Source organism: Dryas octopetala, chromosome 8, assembly GCF_963921425.1.
Source record: "Dryas octopetala chromosome 8, drDryOcto1.1, whole genome shotgun sequence".
Taxonomy (NCBI): domain Eukaryota; kingdom Viridiplantae; phylum Streptophyta; class Magnoliopsida; order Rosales; family Rosaceae; genus Dryas; species Dryas octopetala.
In genome coordinates this window covers 10,937,169-10,958,981 of record NC_141373.1, presented here as the reverse complement: position 1 = coordinate 10,958,981, position 21,813 = coordinate 10,937,169, and the positions used below count along the sequence as shown (strand labels likewise).

The 21,813-nt window shown below is 34.3% G+C and overlaps 1 protein-coding gene across 1 annotated transcript; it reads left to right on the top strand.

Annotated features, from left to right (window-relative positions):
• Positions 1–16,291: 16,291 nt before the first annotated feature.
• On the top strand, positions 16,292–21,398 carry LOC147277162 (disease resistance protein RGA2-like). The gene has a single exon (XM_086255322.1). The coding sequence runs from the start codon at positions 16,670–16,672 to the stop codon at positions 20,225–20,227; it is 3,558 nt and encodes a 1,185-aa protein (XP_086111448.1). The 5' UTR covers positions 16,292–16,669; the 3' UTR covers positions 20,228–21,398.
• The last annotated feature ends 415 nt before the right edge of the window (positions 21,399–21,813 follow it).

Sequence of the window (21,813 nt, the reverse complement as noted above, 5' to 3'; positions counted from 1 at the left end):
ACCTCTACTAGGATTTCCAGTTGCAAGAACATCTACTAGGATTTCCAAGAATTAGTATTTTTTTAGTAACTTTTTATTCTTATTTCCTAGTTGGATTCTCTAGTTTCATAATTTCATTAGGTCTTTTCATTAGTTGCATTAGTAATTAATTTTACTTTACGTTTTTCTAAGAACAATACTTGGGTCACCTCTTAGGGGTACCTCAAGGTCACCCCACCTCCTTCAAATTTTAATTTCGGCAATATCGGCGCATAATCAGAACCGTTCACTTTTTAGATAACATATTAAAGATCATCTCTATAAAAAATCAAATCAATCGAAAATCGTTTGGTTATATAATTGTTGTCAATTAAATAGAAAAAATCAACGATTTTTAATTAAATAATGATTTTTTTACCAAATCGTTAATTTTTTCAATTAAAGAGAGATTTAACCATATAATGGACCTGTGCATCGAGTGCCAAGCGAACCAGGCAAGTGCCACAAGCGAGGAGTGTACGGTTGCTTGGGGTTTTTGTAACCATGCATTCCACTTCAACTGAATCAGCCGATGGCTCAAGACCCGCCAATTATGTCCACTTGATAATAGCGAGTGGGAGTTTCAGAAGTATGGTCATTAATTAGAACCCTCATGTCATGGGTCGAGTGTTGGATTTTCCATGCACTTAATCTTTGTCAATTTGCTACACTCAACTGCTCAAACTAATCTGCCATGTTATTAGTATCATTAAGCATTAATCTACGACTTAATGTTTGGCCAAAAAAAAAAATCTACAACTTAATGATAATTTTTGTTATCTACGTGCAATTATATTATTGTCTTCTTCTAAATTAACTAGCTAGTTGATTAATTCAGTTTGACAAATTTTAACTTATATAAATACATATGAAATATGGAGATGGATCCATAGCATCCTATTTTTTACACAAATTTTGACATAATTTTTTAATGGGGTCCACTCCATATAGGAGTTTAACGATCCGAACCGTCTATTTTGTAGGTCTCCATTAAAAGATTATCCTTGCAAAAAATTAGATAAATCGGAAATTATTTACCTACAAATATTAAATTGTCAACATTTCAAGTGTTTATTTTGTTAACTACTTAATATTTGTAGATAAACGGTTTCCGATTTATTTAATTTTTGTAAAGATGATCTTTTAATGAAGACCTAAAAAATAGACGGTTTAGATCGTTGAAATTCTATATGGAGTAGACCCTTGAAAATTTGTGTAAAAAATAAGATGTCATTGATCCGTCCCCATTAAATATATATAAACAAAAATATGCTTAATTTTTCGGGTGATGACAAAGGACTCCAAAGATTGTACTTGGACTTAATAAATTGATTACATAGATTCTTAGTTGAGTAGGTTAAATTAAAAATAGATGATAAATATAGGTGGGATAAATAGAAATTAGATAATAATTGGGTATGCTAAATTTAATGTCCCATAAAAACTACCTCATGGGCTACAATCCATGGCCTAATGCTCACTAGCTATATACATACATTCCATGTCTGATGTGAACCAACTTTGGAAACCCATGCCATTTGGCATATCGGTCAATCCTTCAAAGATAACTTTCAATTCCCAAAGAACACATCCACAGCAAGCCATTGAAATCTGGATTTTAAATTTTAACCATGAAGTTGAAGAGGTCTGAATACATCCAATAGTATATAAGGTCCGGATAAGAGAACTATTGTAATATACACAAGAAGGTTGAATCATAAACTTTGTTTAATACTGAAATAAAATTCTAAAAACCAAATCCTATTTACAAGGTGCGGCTGTACCCATTAAACCACCACCCTGATTACCGAATTATTTAAAAACCAAATCCTATTTACAAAGGGTGTGCACACACCTAAATTGCTATACGTACCCACCAAATATTCTGACTGATTTACACATAAAGACCATGAGAACCAAACCAGTACATTGAATTTAGAAGATTGGTTTCGGTTGGCAACAATATTGGAGAGTCTTGAACCATCTGGCTATTGAGTACTTTCTGATCATAATTTTGATTAGCAAGTGAAGCTTCAAACTCATATCTTGTGCTGTCACGACCTGTGGTGACATCAAAGATACTTTGTCTTGTCTTCTCTCCTCTTTTCATTGGATCGTGACGAGCAAAATACTTTTGAGCATGAGAAGCTACTTGTACTTGCGATCTTGTCTTCACTGCATATCGACATATAAACTTCCAATTTCCCTTCTCATACTTCTCCAATCCAAGCAAAAATAACCTTTGATATCAACAAATACAATAGTCAATATATATATCTTCATTGAATAAAGTTTGTAAGAAATTTAATTATTGAAACCATTAACAACCTCCGACTACGTACTTATATGCATTTGGAAAATAACAAGAAGATATATAATTGAATTCTACATGGTAAATAAGTAGATAGATAAATAAATAAATATAAAGAGAAATTTTACTAACTAAACTTTGTGGATGCACCAAAAAAAAAAAACTTTGTGGATGAACAACTCCCTTTCTATAAACTTTTCTAGAAACTCAAAAAGAAAGTCAAAAAAATTCAAGAAAAACTTACCTATAATGAGTGATGAGATATATCACCGTTACATGGAAGTTTTATTCACATTCAAAGATATTTTTTTATTATATTGTTGGGAATCAAAAAGGTCAAAACTCTCTCAACCTATCCAAATTTAACCATTTGGTCTAATAGATCACACCCAGCCTCCTATTTGTCGAGAGAAAGTTTTGAGTTCAAATCTCATGTACGATAGTTGGCGAATAAAAAAAAAATTATCTAAATCTTATATATTACTCTTTCCTCCTTCACCATTGGACTAACCTCAAGAATTTAAAATAAATAAATAAAAAAGAATACTTACTCATGCTCCTTTAGTGTCCAAGAAGTTCCTTTCCTCCAGCTTTTTGGGACTTGTGGCCCGGGATTTGAGTTCACCAGACAATCAGAATTTTCTGGGACATAAGAACCAAGGGGTTGGGTTTGAGTTTGTCCAGCAACATCTCCCACACTCAACTCTTCAACGGTTCAACCAGTGCATCGATTTCGAATGATGGCATCTCCATCACTTTGCCCGAATCTTCAAAATTTGGGCAGTCCTCAGCAAAATACTTAAGTACTTCATCCAACACTTGATCATCGAAAAACATATCATCTTCTTCACAAGATGATGGAGAGAGAAGGACATTATCAGTCATGCTTTCACTCTCTTCAAACATTTTTTTTTTCTTTTCAGTCTTGTTGTATCTCTTATTCACTGGTTTGGATAATATTAATCAATTTGTTCTTTATGTTCTAAGCTTTTTATAGTGATTGACATATATTGTTCTAAGGTCGTTGGTTATTTTGAGAAACTAATGAAACATAGTCAGCATTGCATTATTCGATTAATCTTTACACTAATTAATTAGTAGTTTTTTTGGTCCATAATTAAGTAGTAGTTGATAAATTATAATATCAATATCAATCTTAATATATATATATATATATGTATGTATGTATCGTTGTTATCCTTCACATTTTCTTTCCTAACCTACACTCTTGTTTTGACTGTTTTTATTATTTTCCTCCGTATCCTTTTTGTTTTTCTCCCTAACAAATCTCGAAATGTATTTGGAATCTCTACCTTTAATGGATGGATAATGAATAGGATCGGATTAAAATAGGTCAAAGGTTGAATCTATCCAAAATAAATAAATTCACAGCCACCCTTATAATCCAATTACTTTCAATGGGCCACGTCATCACAAAGTTTTTTATTTTTTAAAACTCATCATCATTTTGGACTAGTTAGAAAAAAAAAAATATTAAATGAGAAAGTTTGAATAACTGTGAGGGAAGAACAATGGACCATCACTGTATTGAATTTAAATGTCGTAAATAAATTGACTCGTTGTATATGATCTAATTGTTGAATTGAATGTGTAATCTATTTTGTCATTTTGTCTTAAAGAGTTTTTTTGAATTGAATGTGAATTTAAGACATCTCGAATATTGTGGAGAAATATAGTATTAGAATAATTTAGAACCGAAGAATAGTTATTTGTAAAAAGTCTCATGACCGTACATTAATATTAATTAATAACTTGTGCCTTTATACATTAGTCTCAAAAGTAACAATGTCTATTGAATCCTACATTGACATTGTCTTATTAATTTTTACTACAATAAAGAAGAAAATTAAATGTTTAACTATGCAATGCTTGGTTACCATATTCAAAAGAGATACTCTATTCTATCTCAAAAATATCAACTTTACCCTTAAACAAAATTAAATAAACTAATTCAACAAAAAAAATTAAACAAATTAAAAACTAAAACTAGAAAAAAATGCAACAACAGTCCAAGGGCAGAACTAGCTTAGAGCTACACGGGTTGTAGCCCACGTAGCTTTTTTGGAAAAAACATATGTATTATGTATGTTTGTAGCCAAAAGTATATATATAGCCCATCCAATGACAAAAATGTGGCTCTTTGCTCGGAAAACGTGAAGGAGACGGGCTAATGTAATATGGTGTGTATATGGTATGCGGACAAATTGATGAGCATTGAATCTAAATTGGATCGTATGAACCAACTACCTGTTAGTCTAGTAGTATTTCTCTATCTAATATATTGGGAGAGGTCTTGAGTTTGAACCTCTCTCTCCTATATAAAAAAAATAAGATTGTATGAAACTAAAAAAAAAAAAAAAGGTTTCATATTACAATCTTAAGACTACTATACAATTAATACTGTACAATGCAATTTATGAAGTTAACACTTAACAAGGACATCCTATTAATTAGCAATTAGGCCAAGTACTAGGCACGTGACTTTTTCTGGTGTGCTTTTTTATATTTTTGCCCTTTAGTTCAACGAAGCTTGTGAGGTTCTTTCAGTTTCAAAGCACGCTCTTTTTCTCTGAAATATGAATTTCAATTTTTTGTGATTTTCTTGGTAATTTGAAGATTAATTTTTATTCCTAGTGTGATTTTCCATTCATCTTGTGATATTGCGGTTCTGCGATCTAATTTTGTATCTTGACTTGTGATTTTCTTTTGGTGTTGAGTTGTTTTCTCATTTTTGTATTTCGATTTGTTGTTCTATATCGACTTCGATTTACATATCCAAATATGTTTCAACTCCAGCACCTCTGTATTCAAGAAGGTCTTGAGCTTGAGGAAAGGTGTAGACAAACAAGTGGTGAGGATTGGTACAAAATAAAGCATGCCCGACATTAATACATTGGACCACTCGGCAGCTCTTCTCTTCAGACATCTGCTCAGTGAGCAATTTTTATTTCATCATCATCATTTCAAGCATCTGAGGATTATTCTGTTGGAATTTCTAGATATGCATACAAAAGGGACTGACCTTGTGAAGACATCTCAACACACACGACAAAAGAATAGTTGCAGCAAAAGTGTTTGTAGGTAAACCTTGATCAGCCTAAGTCTTCCTCTCTCTCTGTATCTCTCTATGCACTCCTAATATGGGGTAGGAATAATTGTGCTTAATTGGTACATGAGAGAGGGGACCTAAGCCTTATATTTATAGGTGAAAACCTCTAGATTCCTTGCCCATAAAGGAATTCTCGATGCTATCCTAATCACCTCCTGATTTTCATGACCTTATAGTATAGGTATTCCATATAGAATAAAACTTCAACTTCACCAAAACATATCCGGCTGTCTAAATTGATTTCTATCTTGTATTCTTAGTTAATTAGGTGTTTAAATAGGATGCAAACTCAATTAGGTCCTTACATTCTCCCACTTGAGTGCCACACCTATTTAAACAAACCCTTCTTCACAACCAAAAATCAATTTCCTTATGTGCACAATTGAGAAAACAATTTAGACAATACCTATTTCAAACTCAGCATTGATCACCACATACTTATAGAGCTACAGACATGATTTCCAATAAACATGGTATCATCCACCTATAACCACCATAAGTAATGACAACCACACAGAGTACCAACAAGCCATAAACAAAATCATATGGCATGTGAGCTAAAATGTGAAGTATTTAACTTGTCATACAAATGGTCCTCCTTATGATCACAATGTGATCTATCCTTAATGCTTAATGAAAAGCCCTTATGTCGACAAGGACATCTTTATTATGTTGCATGATAAACTGAAAATTTAAAAAACCTGAAATTTAATCCATTAATAAACTTGAAAGAAAATATAACACTCTTTAACTTTAATGCGTATCCATGAATCACCAACAAATAACTTAATCAAAAATAGAAAATTAAAAGCTAAATAGCTCCCACTGAATTAGGGCATCTTTAAAACTAGATAATACCCCATGTTGGTGACATGCTCCTAGAAAACTGAATTAGCTAGGGACAACTTTATTCGATGGGTACTATATCCCAAGAATTCCTTATAGATAGGTACAAGAAAAACAAAGTACCAAAACAAATAAGAATCCTAGCTCAATGGAAGCATAATTCATAGTAGAAGAGTTCATGACTGAATATATAAGCACACCAAAATAATGTAATCATAGAAAACTTTGTGCATTAAAAAACCAGGAACGCATGATATTTTATGTTATGTAGTACTGTGAGAAAATCAACTCAAGCTCCCACAAATCGGCCCTACCTTTATGGTTCTTTTATGAACCCCTTTAATGTTTCTTTAAGAAGCCTTTAAGTTTAATCAAAATAAGCAACTTAATAGTCATGATAACACCTTATATATGACAGAACATCAATATATGTAAGTTAGCTACTTTTTTTCTAGCGAAATGGGTTGGGTCTCAGGGGGAGTGCCCCCCGAACCCCCCTAGCTTTTTCTAAAAAAGCTGAACTCCTACATTTTTGTCCAAAACCTTCTTTATGCATCAAAATGAAGCCCTTACATCTTTATTATAAAGACATAAAACAATAAGATTCAACTTAAATAATACAATGATTTTCAAGATATTCCTAAATTTCTATCAGTCATGTATATGTGAAAAGATCACAAGATCACAAGATCTCCCCGTATGTGCATAAAACAAAACTTTGCTCTTTATTCCTTATCAATTAAATTTACTACATTCATTAGTGGTATAAATCTTCCCCCGAATGTAGAGAAGTTTAATTGTTCACACAAAACTGTAGAAATTTATATATTTGTTTAAACTGTTGTAAACCAAATACATTCATTAGTGTTAAGAAATTAGGAACTGTAGACAGAATACAAAGAAAATTAAAAACCGTCTTTCTTGAAACTATAATTTATTCGGTCAAGTAATTAACACCAATCAATCAATAAAAGCTTTACAACTCATCAAAGCCAAAATCTGTAAATTAATGAAATAGCCACTTCTATATAGCCGACAGAAAACCTACAAAGCTCTAATTTTCTGTTCTAGTGTACAAATTTAATATATACACTAACTAAATAAATGCATCAAATCAAATTCAAATCCTCAATCATCAAAAATTGCATTATATCTTTAAATATATATATAAATAGCACATATGCATGACTTTAAGTATAAATACATATATATGAGGCAGCAAGATCAACCAAAGGAATAGATATGCTCTATATATATATTTATCAACAAGAAAAGGACATGAGTGCATACAATGGTCTGATTTCGTTATGCATGCAGTACGTTTAATTGGTAACCATGCAAATCTATATATTCAAACCCAAGGGATACATATGCCGATACAATCATGGGTTAAATGCTATTGCCATGCGGAAAAGCGAGTAAAATAGACTAATATAGATACGCATCCTTAAAACATAAAACCAGACATCGTTTAATCATAAACTTAAGTGATCAGCCTGCTGATTATATGTATATATATATATGCTCAATGAAAACCCATACGATTGATTCAAAATAAACGAAATCAAATCATTTGAAATGGAAAATTATGAGAGTTCCCAACCAGTTAAGATATGATCAAATTAAGAGACCGTAAAGTAATCTTTAAATCTCGCTTTCCACTTCTTAAAATTCCTGCCAGTCAAGGGTTCAATGAAATATGCAACATGATCAATCTAGCTTTAGCCCCAATTATCTTTATGCATGAAAGATACTCATCTGTGGACATAATATCAACATGCCCTTCGTTTCTTTCACAAGACTAAAAGCATGAACTTAACATGATAATCTTTTATCAAACCCTTATCATCTGTGGACAGAAAAGAGCCAATTGATATTCATATAAGTTAATGTAATATCTTGTTCCATCATAAGTGACATCCAATTAGGATTCACACCTGTAGGCAGAAAACTCTAATTGACGGTGCCTTATGATGCAATTATGTCACTGTTACCTTGAATTGATAAACAATACCTAATTTATGATTATCTGTGGACTAAACAATAGATTAGATATTCCATATCAAAATGTGACATTCTTATTGTTCATAATTTCTTTATGCAGAATTTAATATATTCATGCTTTATGAAAAAAGGAAGAACATGTGCCATACATGCACAAACTTGCAGTTTATACCATTACCCATATTCAATCACCGAAATATTTAAACACAAATAGCTAAAGGCTTCTTATTTCCTTATTGGTCGTAATTTTCCTTGGCATGCAAACATGTTTCTATAAAAGCAGTAGATTAATTTAGCCTAGCAGAGCATAGAAACAACAAGAAAAATTTCGTGCAAACAAGCTTCAAATTTTAGATCTTTAGATGCATGAGAGTTCAGATGTGATAAAGGAATAGACAATATGAACTAATGTGTTAGTCTTTTATCAAAAAAAAAAATTTCATCTGTGGACAGAAAAGATTCGGATATGCACATCAATTTATATGTCATTTCTTCCATCATGAGATGTGTTTGAATTCATGCTACGAGCAGTGAAATTCAATTGATAGTCTCTCATGATACAATTTTTTCAGTTTCACTTTGAATTGATTAACAATAACTGATTAATGATTGTATGTGGACTAATCATGAAATAATTACCATTAATCAAAGCCTGACATCCTTACAAGGTATTATCTTTATGCGGAATTTTAGTTATACTAATGTATAAGAGGAAGATCATACAATATAATAGGTTCTTTAAGCAATTATCTTTATATGTAAGAAAACATGTTTAAGGCAGCGAATTTAAAAGGATATGTGCTTACAGTGAAACTTGATTGCTTTAAGTGTGACTGATATGATTTAAATATACTGATATGCAAACATATAAATGGTACAACCTTGAATTTCAAAATTAACTTTATCCCATAATCAAGAAATTCACAGCATGTGTTCAAAGTAGGGGTGGGTCGGTGTCGGTAACCGAACCACTAGGGTCGAAATGGGCAAAACACCAACCGCTGCCGCCACCGACTCTGTCGGTGAAACCGCAAGTGACGGTCGGATCGGTTCGAAATAGATCCAAACCGACCAGCTTTCTGTTTGGGTGTGGCTGTGCGATGGTTGCAGGACTTGCAGGTTGACGAAGAAGAAGAAGAAGAAGCTGCGGCGGCATCTGAGGTTGTCCATCACGGTGACGGCATCTGAGGTCGTCCATCGCAGCGGCGAGGTTGCAGCAGTCGAAGAAGAAAGGTCGTCCATCGCGGCGGCGAGGTTGCAGGTTGAAGAAGAAGAAGAAGTTGCTGCGCGCCAGAAACTAGGAGAGGAGAAAAAGAGAAACCAGGAGAGGAGAAGAAGAAGAAGACTGCTTGCTGCCAGAAACCAAGAGAGAAGAAGAAGATGAAGAAGGGTCGGTCGGTGCGGTTTACCGACGGTGTGGGGGTTTAGAAGCCGCCTCCGTCTCCGCCTCCTGTCGGATCGGTTAGAAAACCGCAACCAATGCGTCGACTCTCGTCGAAGCGGTTGCTGGGCGGATCGGTCGCGTCGATTTTCGGGTGCGGTTCGGTTATAGCGGTATTCCGACCCACCCCTAGTTCAAAGGCATATCAGTTTCAGCAATTACAACAATGGGGTAGAGTGCTTGGACAAAAAATAAACCTATATGCACCTAATTCTTTAGTTTGTATTGAGATTACACCTGTGGGGCAAGAGAAACAACAATACCCTTAAATTCCTTATCATATCACAGATTTTAAAAACAGAATTCAGAGATTTCCTACACCTGTATGGCAAGAAGGAAATATCTACCATATGTTATTAGAATAATGCAACAAGTTGAGCTAGTCCATAATAAAAATTAACTAGCAACAATGAATTTAGATTTTCTCCAATCAACATGCACACAAGAAAAACATACCTTTGTGCGTTTGGTTCCTGCAAACTTGTTAGAGTTGAAAAGCAAGTAAGAGTAATCTAACTCTAACCCATAATTGAGAATTTAAGCAAGAATAGAAATTCGAAAATTTTCAACAAAACCGAGAAAATCAAACAAAATTGGAGATCTCGGAGTCGATATTGTTTAGTTAGCTTTACAAATTGAGCATTAAAAACAAACAATCAACCAATTTGGGAATTTTCCCAAAAATTCCCAAATTTTTTGAAAATTATCATCGATTCTTAGCATGAATTGGTATGAATTAAACACAACATCTATGAATAATCTGTAGCAAAACTCAATCTTAATTTCAACAAAATCACATACAAAATGGATTTTAATCCTTGAACCCAAAAAAAAAAACCTCAATTTTCGAAATCAAACATGTTTTAATTCGAATAAACCTTGAAGTAAATAAGCATACCTTAGTCGAAATCATGAGTTAAACAAGAACCCCAAGTAAAAACGAACAAGCAAGCACCCAATCAAAAACGCAAAAAATAAAAATAAAAAATAAAAAATCTTTAGTTTCCTTAATTTTTGAGCGGGTCAGCAAAAAGAAAAGAATACCACAAAAACTTGTCCTTAGTCTTAGTGGGCTGTCCGTATGCATGTATGGTAACCATCTGTGGACTGAGAACCATACATCCTTTTTGTCAATATCACTTGAGTTGAACAATAACAATTAATTTATGCTTATCTGTGGACAAAGCATGAGATAATCATTATTGAACAAAACTAACTTCTTTATGAGATATTTCTTTTGTGGAATTCTTTTCTCATACATAGAGGAAAATCAACACATAAAGGCAGATATAAAGCCTATACTGCTTGTAACGTGTGAATAAACAATCACATATTATATATTAGTGACAACTTGTGTAAACAAAACAATCAGAAAGATAGCTTCCTTTTTTTCTTTTTCTTTTTATCAACTTGCAAGTTAACAATCATGTAGTTTATAAACAACTATATATGTGGTGGCACTGGCAGTCATCAAAGTCAAAAGGAACAAATAGTGCAAACTGTCTTAGCATGCATATATGTTTCGTTAGTAAAAAAAAAAAAAAAACAACCAAAATTTGCAGGCAGATTTCTCTAGTAAAGTAACCAAAAATTTATGCACACAGACTTCACAAAATAGACCTTAAGATGCATAGAACCTAAAGCTCTGATACTACATGTTGGAATTTCTAGATATGCATACAAAAGGGACTGACCTTGTGAAGACATCTCAACACACGACAAAAGAATAGTTGCAGCAAAAGTGTTTGTAGGTAAACCTTGATCAGCCTAAGTCTTCCTCTCTCTCTGTATCTCTCTATGCACTCCTAATATGGGGTAGGAATAATTGTGCTTAATTGGTACATGAGAGAGGGGACCTAAGCCTTATATTTATAGGTGAAAACCTCTAGATTCCTTGCCCATAAAGGAATTCTCGATGCTATCCTAATCACCTCCTGATTTTCATGACCTTATAGTATAGGTATTCCATATAGAATAAAACTTCAACTTCACCAAAACATATCCGGCTGTCTAAATTGATTTCTATCTTGTATTCTTAGTTAATTAGGTGTTTAAATAGGATGCAAACTCAATTAGGTCCTTACATATTCAGGGTATAAAATTGTGTGATTTGAATAGAGATATATCCACCTTGTTGTGGGAGCTGATGATGATGAAGAGGAGAAGGATATGGATGACATGTCAACACCTTGCATGGAGGGTTGTAAGTTGTTCTATAATAGTGGGTGGGTGCATGGATGGATGGGGGGGCCTTTTGCAAACCTCTAGTTATCCCAGTTGCTCATATTGCTAAGGTTTCAGCCATAATTTTTGCTGTAAATTAACCAAGCTTGGCTGAAGAGGTGACACCATTTATGGATTGAGACAGTCTCTCAATTGGCTATCATCTCTTTCTTCGCAAAGCCTAATTTGGTTCCATCGTCTTTGAGAGGTTGATGGAAGCGTTTTCATAGTCTCTTGACCAAAATGGTATGGAAATGCAGCAGGGAACAAACTTGCTATTTTTTCCATTCAGAGTGTTAGTGGGATCACTCTACTCTGATCCTTTCATTGGAGAGATTGTAGCAAGTGATAGAGAACAGCTTCCCTCCTACAGATTTTGTTTGTAATGCATGCTTTAGCTTTTCTGTTTTTGCTGCCTTATTTTGGTAGCTGTTACTCCAAAAAAGAAAAGTCTACTTCTAATCCCAATCATGATGCTAAAAAATACCTTAATTTCTTTAATAATAATGGCTGCTGTCCACTTTCTTCTCTATCATGTTATCTCTCTTTAGATACAAAAAGCTATGGACACTACTTGGGTCACCCCTTGGGGGTACCCTAAGGTCACTCATCCCCTCAAAATAATAATTTCGGTAATGTCGGCGCATGATCGGAACCGTTCACTTTTTAGATCACCTATTATAGATCATCTCTGCAAAAAATCAACTCAATCGGAAATCGTTTGATTATATAACTGTTGTTGATTAAATAGAAAAAATCAACGGTTTGGTCAAAAAATCACTCTTTAATTGAAAGCCATCAATTGTTTCTACTTAATTGACAACAGTTATATAACTAAACGATTTCCGATTGATTTGATTTTTTTCAGAGATGATCTATAATAGGTGATCTAAAAAGTGAACGGTTCCGATCATGCACCGACATTACTGAAATTGTTATTTTGGAAGGAGCGGTGACCTTAGGATACCCCTAAGGGGTGACCCAAATATTTTCCAAAAGCTATTGTGCGGAAAATTCTGTGTTCCACATAAGGGATTTACATTTTCTCTCTTTAGATACCAAAAAAAAAAAACTATTGTATGATAACACTGTCTACATAATCCACTCTGTATTACCAAAAGCCTAGCTTCATGACATTTAAAATGTTAAGATAGATAAATGATACCCTAATTATTCTGTATAACTACTTTTTTACTTCAAGAAGTTGTTAATGTTGCTGTAATTTTTTCAAATCATTCATTCTTGTTGGATGAACTGTACTTCCATCATTCATGCTTGTAGCACTCGCCTGTTATAAAAAACGTCGCATGTTCCCTCATTTGCACTTGATCGAATATATATATGTATTTTTGTTTTTAATTTTTTGTTTGCTCGTCAAATGGTTTTTTGTTTTTAATTTTTAATTTTTTCAATATTATTTATGTGGTCAAACATGATTCAATGGCAAAAAGTAATAACAAGAAAATGCAAGGGCATTTGGGACAATTCATGTCCAAAAAGTACTATTTCTGCAAAAATTAGTGTTGGGTGCTAAAATCGTAAATGCATCATGCAAAGGTGCTACCAAGAAATAAAATTTCGGGTTTCGAGGAAATTTCGATGGAAATTTCGATGGAAATTTTGACGGAAATTTCGAAGATTTTTAAATTTCGACAAAAATTAGACGGAAACGATGGAAATTGCTATCAAAATACGGAAATTTTGAATGAAATTTTACCATATATTTATTTAACATATTATCTACTATATTGATAAAAAACATTGAAGAAACCAAATTATATGGTAGATTTCATGTGATATGTGATGAATATAATGCGCGCTGGAGGTAAATACTGTTAAATAAAATTAATATAATGAATAAATAAAATTATTATATTTTTTATACTCTATAATCTATACACTAAACCCAATACTTTATATGTCATAATATTACATTAAACCCCATACACTCTATATTTTTTAAGATATGATATAAAATCTTAAGATTTATGCCCTTTAGAGTTTTTAATTATTTTTTATATAGAAATGTATTATGATTTAGGGTTTAAAGATAACTAAACGAAATCCCAAAACAATCAAACGAAACTCAAATTTTTTTTTTTTTTTTCCAATTGCCCAAAGATCTCAAATTCTAATTGACCCTAAACTTTTTTTTTTCTTTTCTTTTTTTTTCTTTTTTTTTTTTCTTTTTTTTTTTTCTTTTTCTTTCCTTTTCTTTCCTTTTCTTTTTTTCTTCTTTCCTTCCTAATCCTACTTCCACACTTTAGGGTCAAAGTTCCATTCCATATACAGATGGGATCACAAAATACATGTCAGTCTGTAAATTAAGGAAGAAACTGCTATATCTTTTCTTTTTTATTGTAAAGGAAGTAACTTTAGAGAAGGTATAAGTTTTGTTGTTGTATCTTCTTTTTCTATATAATTTTTATACAAGAAAAATTGACTGTTGTCCATGAGATTAAAATATATTCTGATAAAAAATATTAGATGTTATCTACTAGACTAGACTAGATGGATTGATATTTCTATATTGGTTTTTGAAGTCAAAATTAGTGATACTGTTTCTTAAGTGGTGAAAATGATTAGAATAACTCCTTTTTTATTTGGACAAGATCAAAGTAAGTTCTAAACTTCTCAGTTCTCACTTCTCAGTAGTTCCACTTCTCCACGTGATGGATGGCGTGAGCATTGAGCATAAGTTGTGCAGAACCTTTCTTCTTCCTTTTTGACTTTTTCTTCCTTTTTCTTTTTTTTCTTTTTCTTTCCTTTTCTTTCCCTCCTGGCTTCCATCTTCTTCCCTTCATTTCTTCTCTCCCAGCCGCCGCGACTCACTCAGCAAGTCAGCATATGGTATAATATCAAACCTCATTCTCTTCTCTCTCCTCCTGTCCTCCCTCTCCAGCGCCACTCTCTCTCTCCCAAGTCCCTCCCCGATCTCCCTCTCTCCCTCCCCTGATCTGATTTTCTTCCTCCCCACTCTCTTTTCTTTTCTTTCTCCTTCCTCCCCAATCACGCAGTGGCTGAGTTTGTAACTGGCAAGGAGAAAACAGACATAAAAATGGTGGGTTTGTTGCTTGGAACGAAATTTCGCCAAATTTCGGCGAAATTTCGAAAATTTCGAAAATTTCGGCGAAATATTGGCGAAAAATTCATGAACTAGTGTTAAAATTTTCATACCCTCAAAAAACGAAATTTAACTCCTTGGGTGCTACTAGCAGCTATTTTTTCAAAAACAACGATAAGTTGTATTTTTGGGATTATGATTGTGTGGCGATGAGAAGAATTAATCAAATTTTTTGTTTTTTTATTAGGTGCATGTGGAAAGTGAGTCTAATGGAATGAGTACTCTTTATGCAAGCATCTTAAGATATATTCATATATTACAATTTTTTATTGATAGTTTTGTTCATTATATATGAAAAGGCTTTTTATCACCAATAATAGTTCATCTACTTTCACTCAAACATCAAATTGGTCTCTAAAGTGCATTTTCAATCAATTTCATCTCTTATCTTTGCTATCAAACATCAATTTAGTCCCTAAACACACTTTGAAATTCGCAAAAAATAGCTTGGGATTCGAAAAAATTTTCCGAAAATTCTTACGAACGCGTCTTGACTACTACTATTTTTATATGGGGTCAAATTATCAAATTGATTTTTCAAAAAATTTGGAATTTCCAAACTAATTATCCGAATTTTCTGAAAAATACTAAACTTCAATTTGATAATTTGACCTATATAAAAATAGTAGTTGTCAAGACGAGTTCATAGGAATTTTCAGATAATTTTTTTATATCGTGAACTATATTTGACAAATTTTCAAAATGTGTTTAAGGACAAAATTGATGTTCGATGGCAAATATGAAAGATGACATTGAGTGAAAATGCACTTTAGAGATCAAATTAATGTTTTAGTAACAGCAGGACTATTTATGATAAAAAGCCATATGAAAATGTATACTGTCTCTTCATGTTCTTGTTGTTTTTACGTTACAATATTTCATATTCCAAGCAATTTCTGTGAAAAAGTAATACTTTGATTAGTCAATTAACCGAGAGAAAAAGCAATATCCGTGACCAAAACATAATCATAATTCATACATGCCATTAAAGTTTGACATGTATTTGTACAAATTTGGTGTTTCACACCCTATGAAAATACAGATGCAACTATTTTCTTTTTTGTCTGATGCATGCAACTATTCTTTAGTCCTTTGAATTAAGCAAAATGATATCGCAACTTGGTTGATGTCGTTGTAGAAAATTGGCTCCAGTACATCCATAGGCTCAACCTCTGCCAACCACATATCCCCTATCTCTCTGTCCTCCACCACAATTCACCCATCCATAGACTCACTAAAGTCAAAGAACACACAACCCATTGGAAAAACCACCATTAATTCACTGTTCAACCACCATCTCTGCAAGCCACATTCCTATAATGGCTTCTAATCTCTTGTGATCAGTCTTCTACCAGTCTCATTGCAATTCCTTCTGCCTCTGGAACATTATCGATCATGCCACTTTTGAAAGCATGTTGTTGATTCAATAACTTCAACTCTTGACAAAAAGCCATCCCACTCACAAATCCTTTGAGTTAACGCAGCCACTTGTTCAGATCTGTCCATATTACATTTCCAAGTACTGCGAGCAGCAGGCATTGTTTTGGTTTTGGTTGTTGGTGGCTGGTAGAAATGGATGCAGCAGGCATTGTTTTATCCCCGGCATTGCAAGTGCTCTTTGACAGACTGGCATCCCCTGCCCTGCAAAAGCTTTCCGATATCTGGGGTTTCAAGGACAACTTCCACAGCCTACGACGTGTCTTAGTGAGGGTTCAAGCTATTCTTGAAGATGCAGAAGAGCAACAATTAACCAATAAAGCTGTCAGACTTTGGTTGTCAAACCTCAAGAACGCAGCTTCTGATACTGAGGACCTTCTGGACTTCTTTACTGCTTACGAAAGGAAAGAAGGCTTCGATAATCCTTTTGAATTTTTACCAGCTTTACTTTCATATTTCGACTTGCAAAGTGCAAAAGGTGATGATCCTGAAAAAATTAGAAAGACGCTCCAGACGTTAGAAATGACGCTAAATGAGGGACTCTTGGGGTTTAATTTTAAAGAGCAGCCTAGCATGATAGATCGACGATCTACCAGAAGGGAGACTAGCTCTTTTGTCATCGAGAAAGATATATATGGAAGAAAGGATGACAGAGAGAAGCTAGTCAATCTGTTACTATCTTCTGAAGCTTCCCCAGAAGGATGGGCAACTTGTATTCCAATAATTGGTATTGGAGGAATTGGTAAGACCACTCTTGCTCAATTGGCTTATAATGATGACAGGGTAATCAAAAACTTTGATCTTAGGATGTGGGTATCTGTTTCTGAAGATTTCATTGTCAAGAAGATCATGAAGACAGTTATTGAGTCTGCAACAATGGATGAATGCAAATTCTCGGAGATTGACATACTTGAGTCCCAGCTTTGGCATTCGCTGCACAAGAGAAGATTTCTTCTTGTGTTAGATGATGTTTGGACTGATGACCAGGACGATTGGGACAAACTAAGACCTTTATTTAGACAGGATGTTGAAGGATGCAAAGTCATTGTCACAAGCCGCAGTAAAAAAATTGCATTTATGATGGACTCCCCAAGTTCCCCATATTATTTGAAGGGCCTGTCCGAGGATGATTGCTGGGATTTGTTCAAGAAACGGGCTTTTGGACGAGGAGAAGAAGAGAAGCATGCACACCTTTTTTCGATTGGGAAGCAGATTGTCAAAAAATGTGGAGGTGTGCCATTAGCAGCAAAAAGTTTGGGAAGTGTAATGCGCTTTAAAAGAGAGGAACAACAGTGGTTGTTTATGCGAGATTGTGAACTTTGGAAGTTGGATGAAAGCCAACATAAAGTTTTACCTGCCCTGATGCTGAGTTATCATCATCTGCCATCACATCTTAGACAATGCTTTGCATTCTGCTCAATATTTCCCAAAAATTATGAATACAAAAAGGAGAAGCTTATTCATTTATGGATGGCAGAAGGCTTCATTCCAGAAGATGGACGCAAGCGACCAGAAGACATTGGGAATGAATACTTTTCCGAGTTGTTGTGGATATCTTTCTTTCAAGAAGTCGAGCTTTGTAATGGTAGCGACATAATTGGATACAAAATGAATGATGTCATTCATGATCTTGCACGATATGCTGCTGGAAATGAATCTGTGATACTTGAACATGGTCCTCCCCCAAATAGCCTGGCTGAAAGTCGACACTCATCTGTTGTTTATAGATATGCTGCTATTACAATTCCAGAAATTCTATATGAAGCAAAACATTTACGAACTCTCTTGTTGATCGGAGAATCTGGCTTGTTAGAGAACACAAATAAAATGTTTTCCAGTTTCCAATATTTGCGAGTGCTAGATCTGAATAGCTGTGATGTTTCTGATTTGCCGGAATCCTTGGGTGGCTTGTTATGTTTGAGGTATCTTGACCTGAGTTACACGCCTATCTCCACGTTGCCTGGAAGCATACCAAATCTTCTTCATTTGCAGACTTTAAACCTATTTGGTTGTCATAATCTTAAAAGGATGCCTTACTTGGGAGGGATGACCAGCCTAAGACATCTCAATTTAACTGGATGTCTAAGTTTGACTCGGATGCCTGATGGTATTGGTCGTTTACATCGGCTTCAGACATTGCCATTGTATGTCGTTAGCAGGAATGTCGGCCTTGCTGAGCTGAGTGATTTAGATCTTTCTGGCAAGTTGAATATTTCACACTTGGAGAATGCAAGATTTGACACCCAGAAATATTTGCATCTGAAGAAAAATCTTGAGTCGTTGGGATTATATTGGGGATCTGAAAATGTGGTTGAATCATTCACGGGACTACATAAAGCACCGCATCAAGCAGCCATCATAGGAATAAGATTTGGTTGCTTGCTACCACCCAATCTTGTGGAAGGAATTCTTGATTGCTTGCTACCACACAAAAATCTGAAAAAGCTACTTATAAATGGCTATCCAGGAATAAGATTTGGTCATTGGGATCTCCCGGACAATCTAATTACAGTTGATTTCGCCAACTGTAAGAATTGTGAACATCTTCCAGCCCTTGGGAATCTTATGTTACTTAAGACTCTTTCTCTGCATGGAATGGATGGCGTGAAGAGCATTGGTACAGAGTTTTATGGTGGCGGTGGAGGCATATGGTTTCCATCACTCGAAGAACTATCACTCAGTGATTCTCCAAACTTGGAAGAGTGGTCTTGTGAAAACAACAGAAATGCATTCCCTAAGTTGAGGAAATTAATTGTTAAAAGATGTCCCAAGTTATTACATATACCGTTGTCTCAATCCCTTCAACATCTGGAGCTTCGGGATTGTAAACCAACCTTGATGTCCTCACCAAATTTGACTTTGCTTTCTGTGCTTGTTTTAGAAAAAAATCCAGAGCTGCTCTCTCTACCAGAAGGGCTTTTTGCATCAGCTCATCTGTCTTCTTTGGAGATCTTGTCTTGCCACAAGCTTCGTTCACTGCCTTGGGACATGACTTTGGTAAACTTGTCTTCTCTAAAATCATTGACCATTCGCCAGTGTCCACGGCTGTTCTCTTGGCAACTGAGGATGCAAAACCTGAAAGCTCTGGAGTCACTTGACATTAGTGACTATTACGAGATAGAGTACTTGCTGGAAGGTGGGACTGGAAGTACCCTTCGAAGTTTGTCCATTGAGAACTGTAGTAATCTGACTTCACTGTCGTCTACCTTGGAGAGTCTTACACCCCTTGAGAACTTGACCATTATAAATTGTCCAAATCTCTGTTATTTTCCAGAAGTTGTGGAACACCTCTCCGCCCTTCGAAGTTTGACCATCTATAGCTGTCCTTGGTTTAAATCTCTGCCAGAAGGGTTACAAAATATCAGGACGCTGCACTCTTTGGAAATTAGTTGCTGTACCAATCTCATAGCTTTGCCAGAATGGATTGAGAATCTTGCTTCACTTACATCTTTGACCATATTTAATTGTCCTGATATAAAACAATTGCCAGCAGGTCTAAAGCTTCTCACTAAACTCCAGCATCTCTGTATTCAAGAATGTCCTGAGCTTGAGGAAAGGTGCAGACAAACAAGTGGTGAGGATTGGTGCAAAATAGAGCATGTCCGACATAAATACATTGGTCCACTCGAGGTCAGACAGTCCAGTGAAGCAAGCACATCCAGCGGCTCTTCTCTTCCGACATCTTCTCAGTAAGCAACTTCTATTTCATCATTCTCAACAAGGTGTTATCATTATGGAAATCTTCATTACTCATTGTTCCCGGTGTTTGTATTCTCCTTTTTGTTTTTTTTTTTGCTGGATGAAGTCACCACAAAATTTCATAATTTCCTTCTGATGTATAATTTCAGAATGGACTTTCTATATTCCTATGTTAGCATACAAGCTTCTTTGAGAATCCTCTGACTTATATTTATGTCATATCAATAAGATCTCTGTGTTATTCATTAAAGAAAAAAGAAAGAAATAAAAAACATTTCATCTGTGTATACATGGTGGTTCTTCTTTTGGAACATCTGTTCAGTAAGCGACTCCTTTTGCATTGATCAATCATTGGCAATAGTCATTCCTGGTGTTTGTGGTCTTTTTGTCTTATATTTTTCTACATTTCTTTTTGCTAGCTGTTTAATTTGACAGGGAATAATTCCTTGATGGTTTACTGTTATGTAAACATGAGCAATTATGTATTGAATAGCTGTTTAATTTGCTAGCTACTCTCCACTTTCTGTGTCATCTCCCTCTGAGATTATTCTCTTAGCTAATAATTCATCTATCACTTATGCAATTTGTTCTCTTCATGTTCTTGGTAAAACTTGTACCAACTGAAGAATACATTGAAAGGGTGGTAGATACAGTAATATTTATGGGATGAGATTTAAAGCCTGTTCAAGAATCTGAGGATTAATATTCAGGGATACAAAATTGTGCATTTTGAATACAGACCTTGTTATGGGAGCTGATGATGATGATGATGAATAGGAGAAAAATATGGATGACATGTCAACATCTTTGCTGCTTTAATGAAACTTCAGACTTAACTGATATTGTATTCGTATCATTATTAATAAAACCCTTGTGTTTTGATAAGAATAAGTGACCAGAGTTTGGTGGTTTGAGTACTGAAATAGGAGTATTGTAGCTATAGGACCCATCCTATGTTAAAACAGCATCAGACCAACCATATATTATTACTTCAAAAGCTTTATAAGTTTTCATTTTTCTTTGTCAATATGAATTTTGATTCTGTTCATTTTTCTTTGTAACCATGCATTCCACTTCCACTGCATCAGCCGATGGCTCAAGACCCGCCAAGTATGTCCACTTGATAATAGCGAGTGGGAGTTTCAGAAGTATGGTCATTAATTAGAACCCTCATGTCATGGGTCGAGTGTTGGATTTTCCATGCACTTAATCTACAACTTAATGATAATTTTTGTTATCTACGTGCAATTATATTATTGTCTTCTTCTAAATTAACTATCTAGTTGATTAATTCAGTTTGACAAATTTTAACCTATATAAATACATGTTAAATATGGAGATGGATCCATAGCATCCTATTTTTTACACAAATTTTGACATAAGTTTTTAATGGGGTCCACCCCATATAAGAGTTTAACGATCCGAAACGTCTATTTTGTAAATCTTCATTAAAAGATCATTCTTGCAAAAAATTAGATAAATCAGAAATCATTTACCTACAAAGATTAAATTGTCAACATTTCAAGTGTTTATTTTGTTGACTACTTAATATTTGTAGGTAAACGGTTTTTTATTTATCT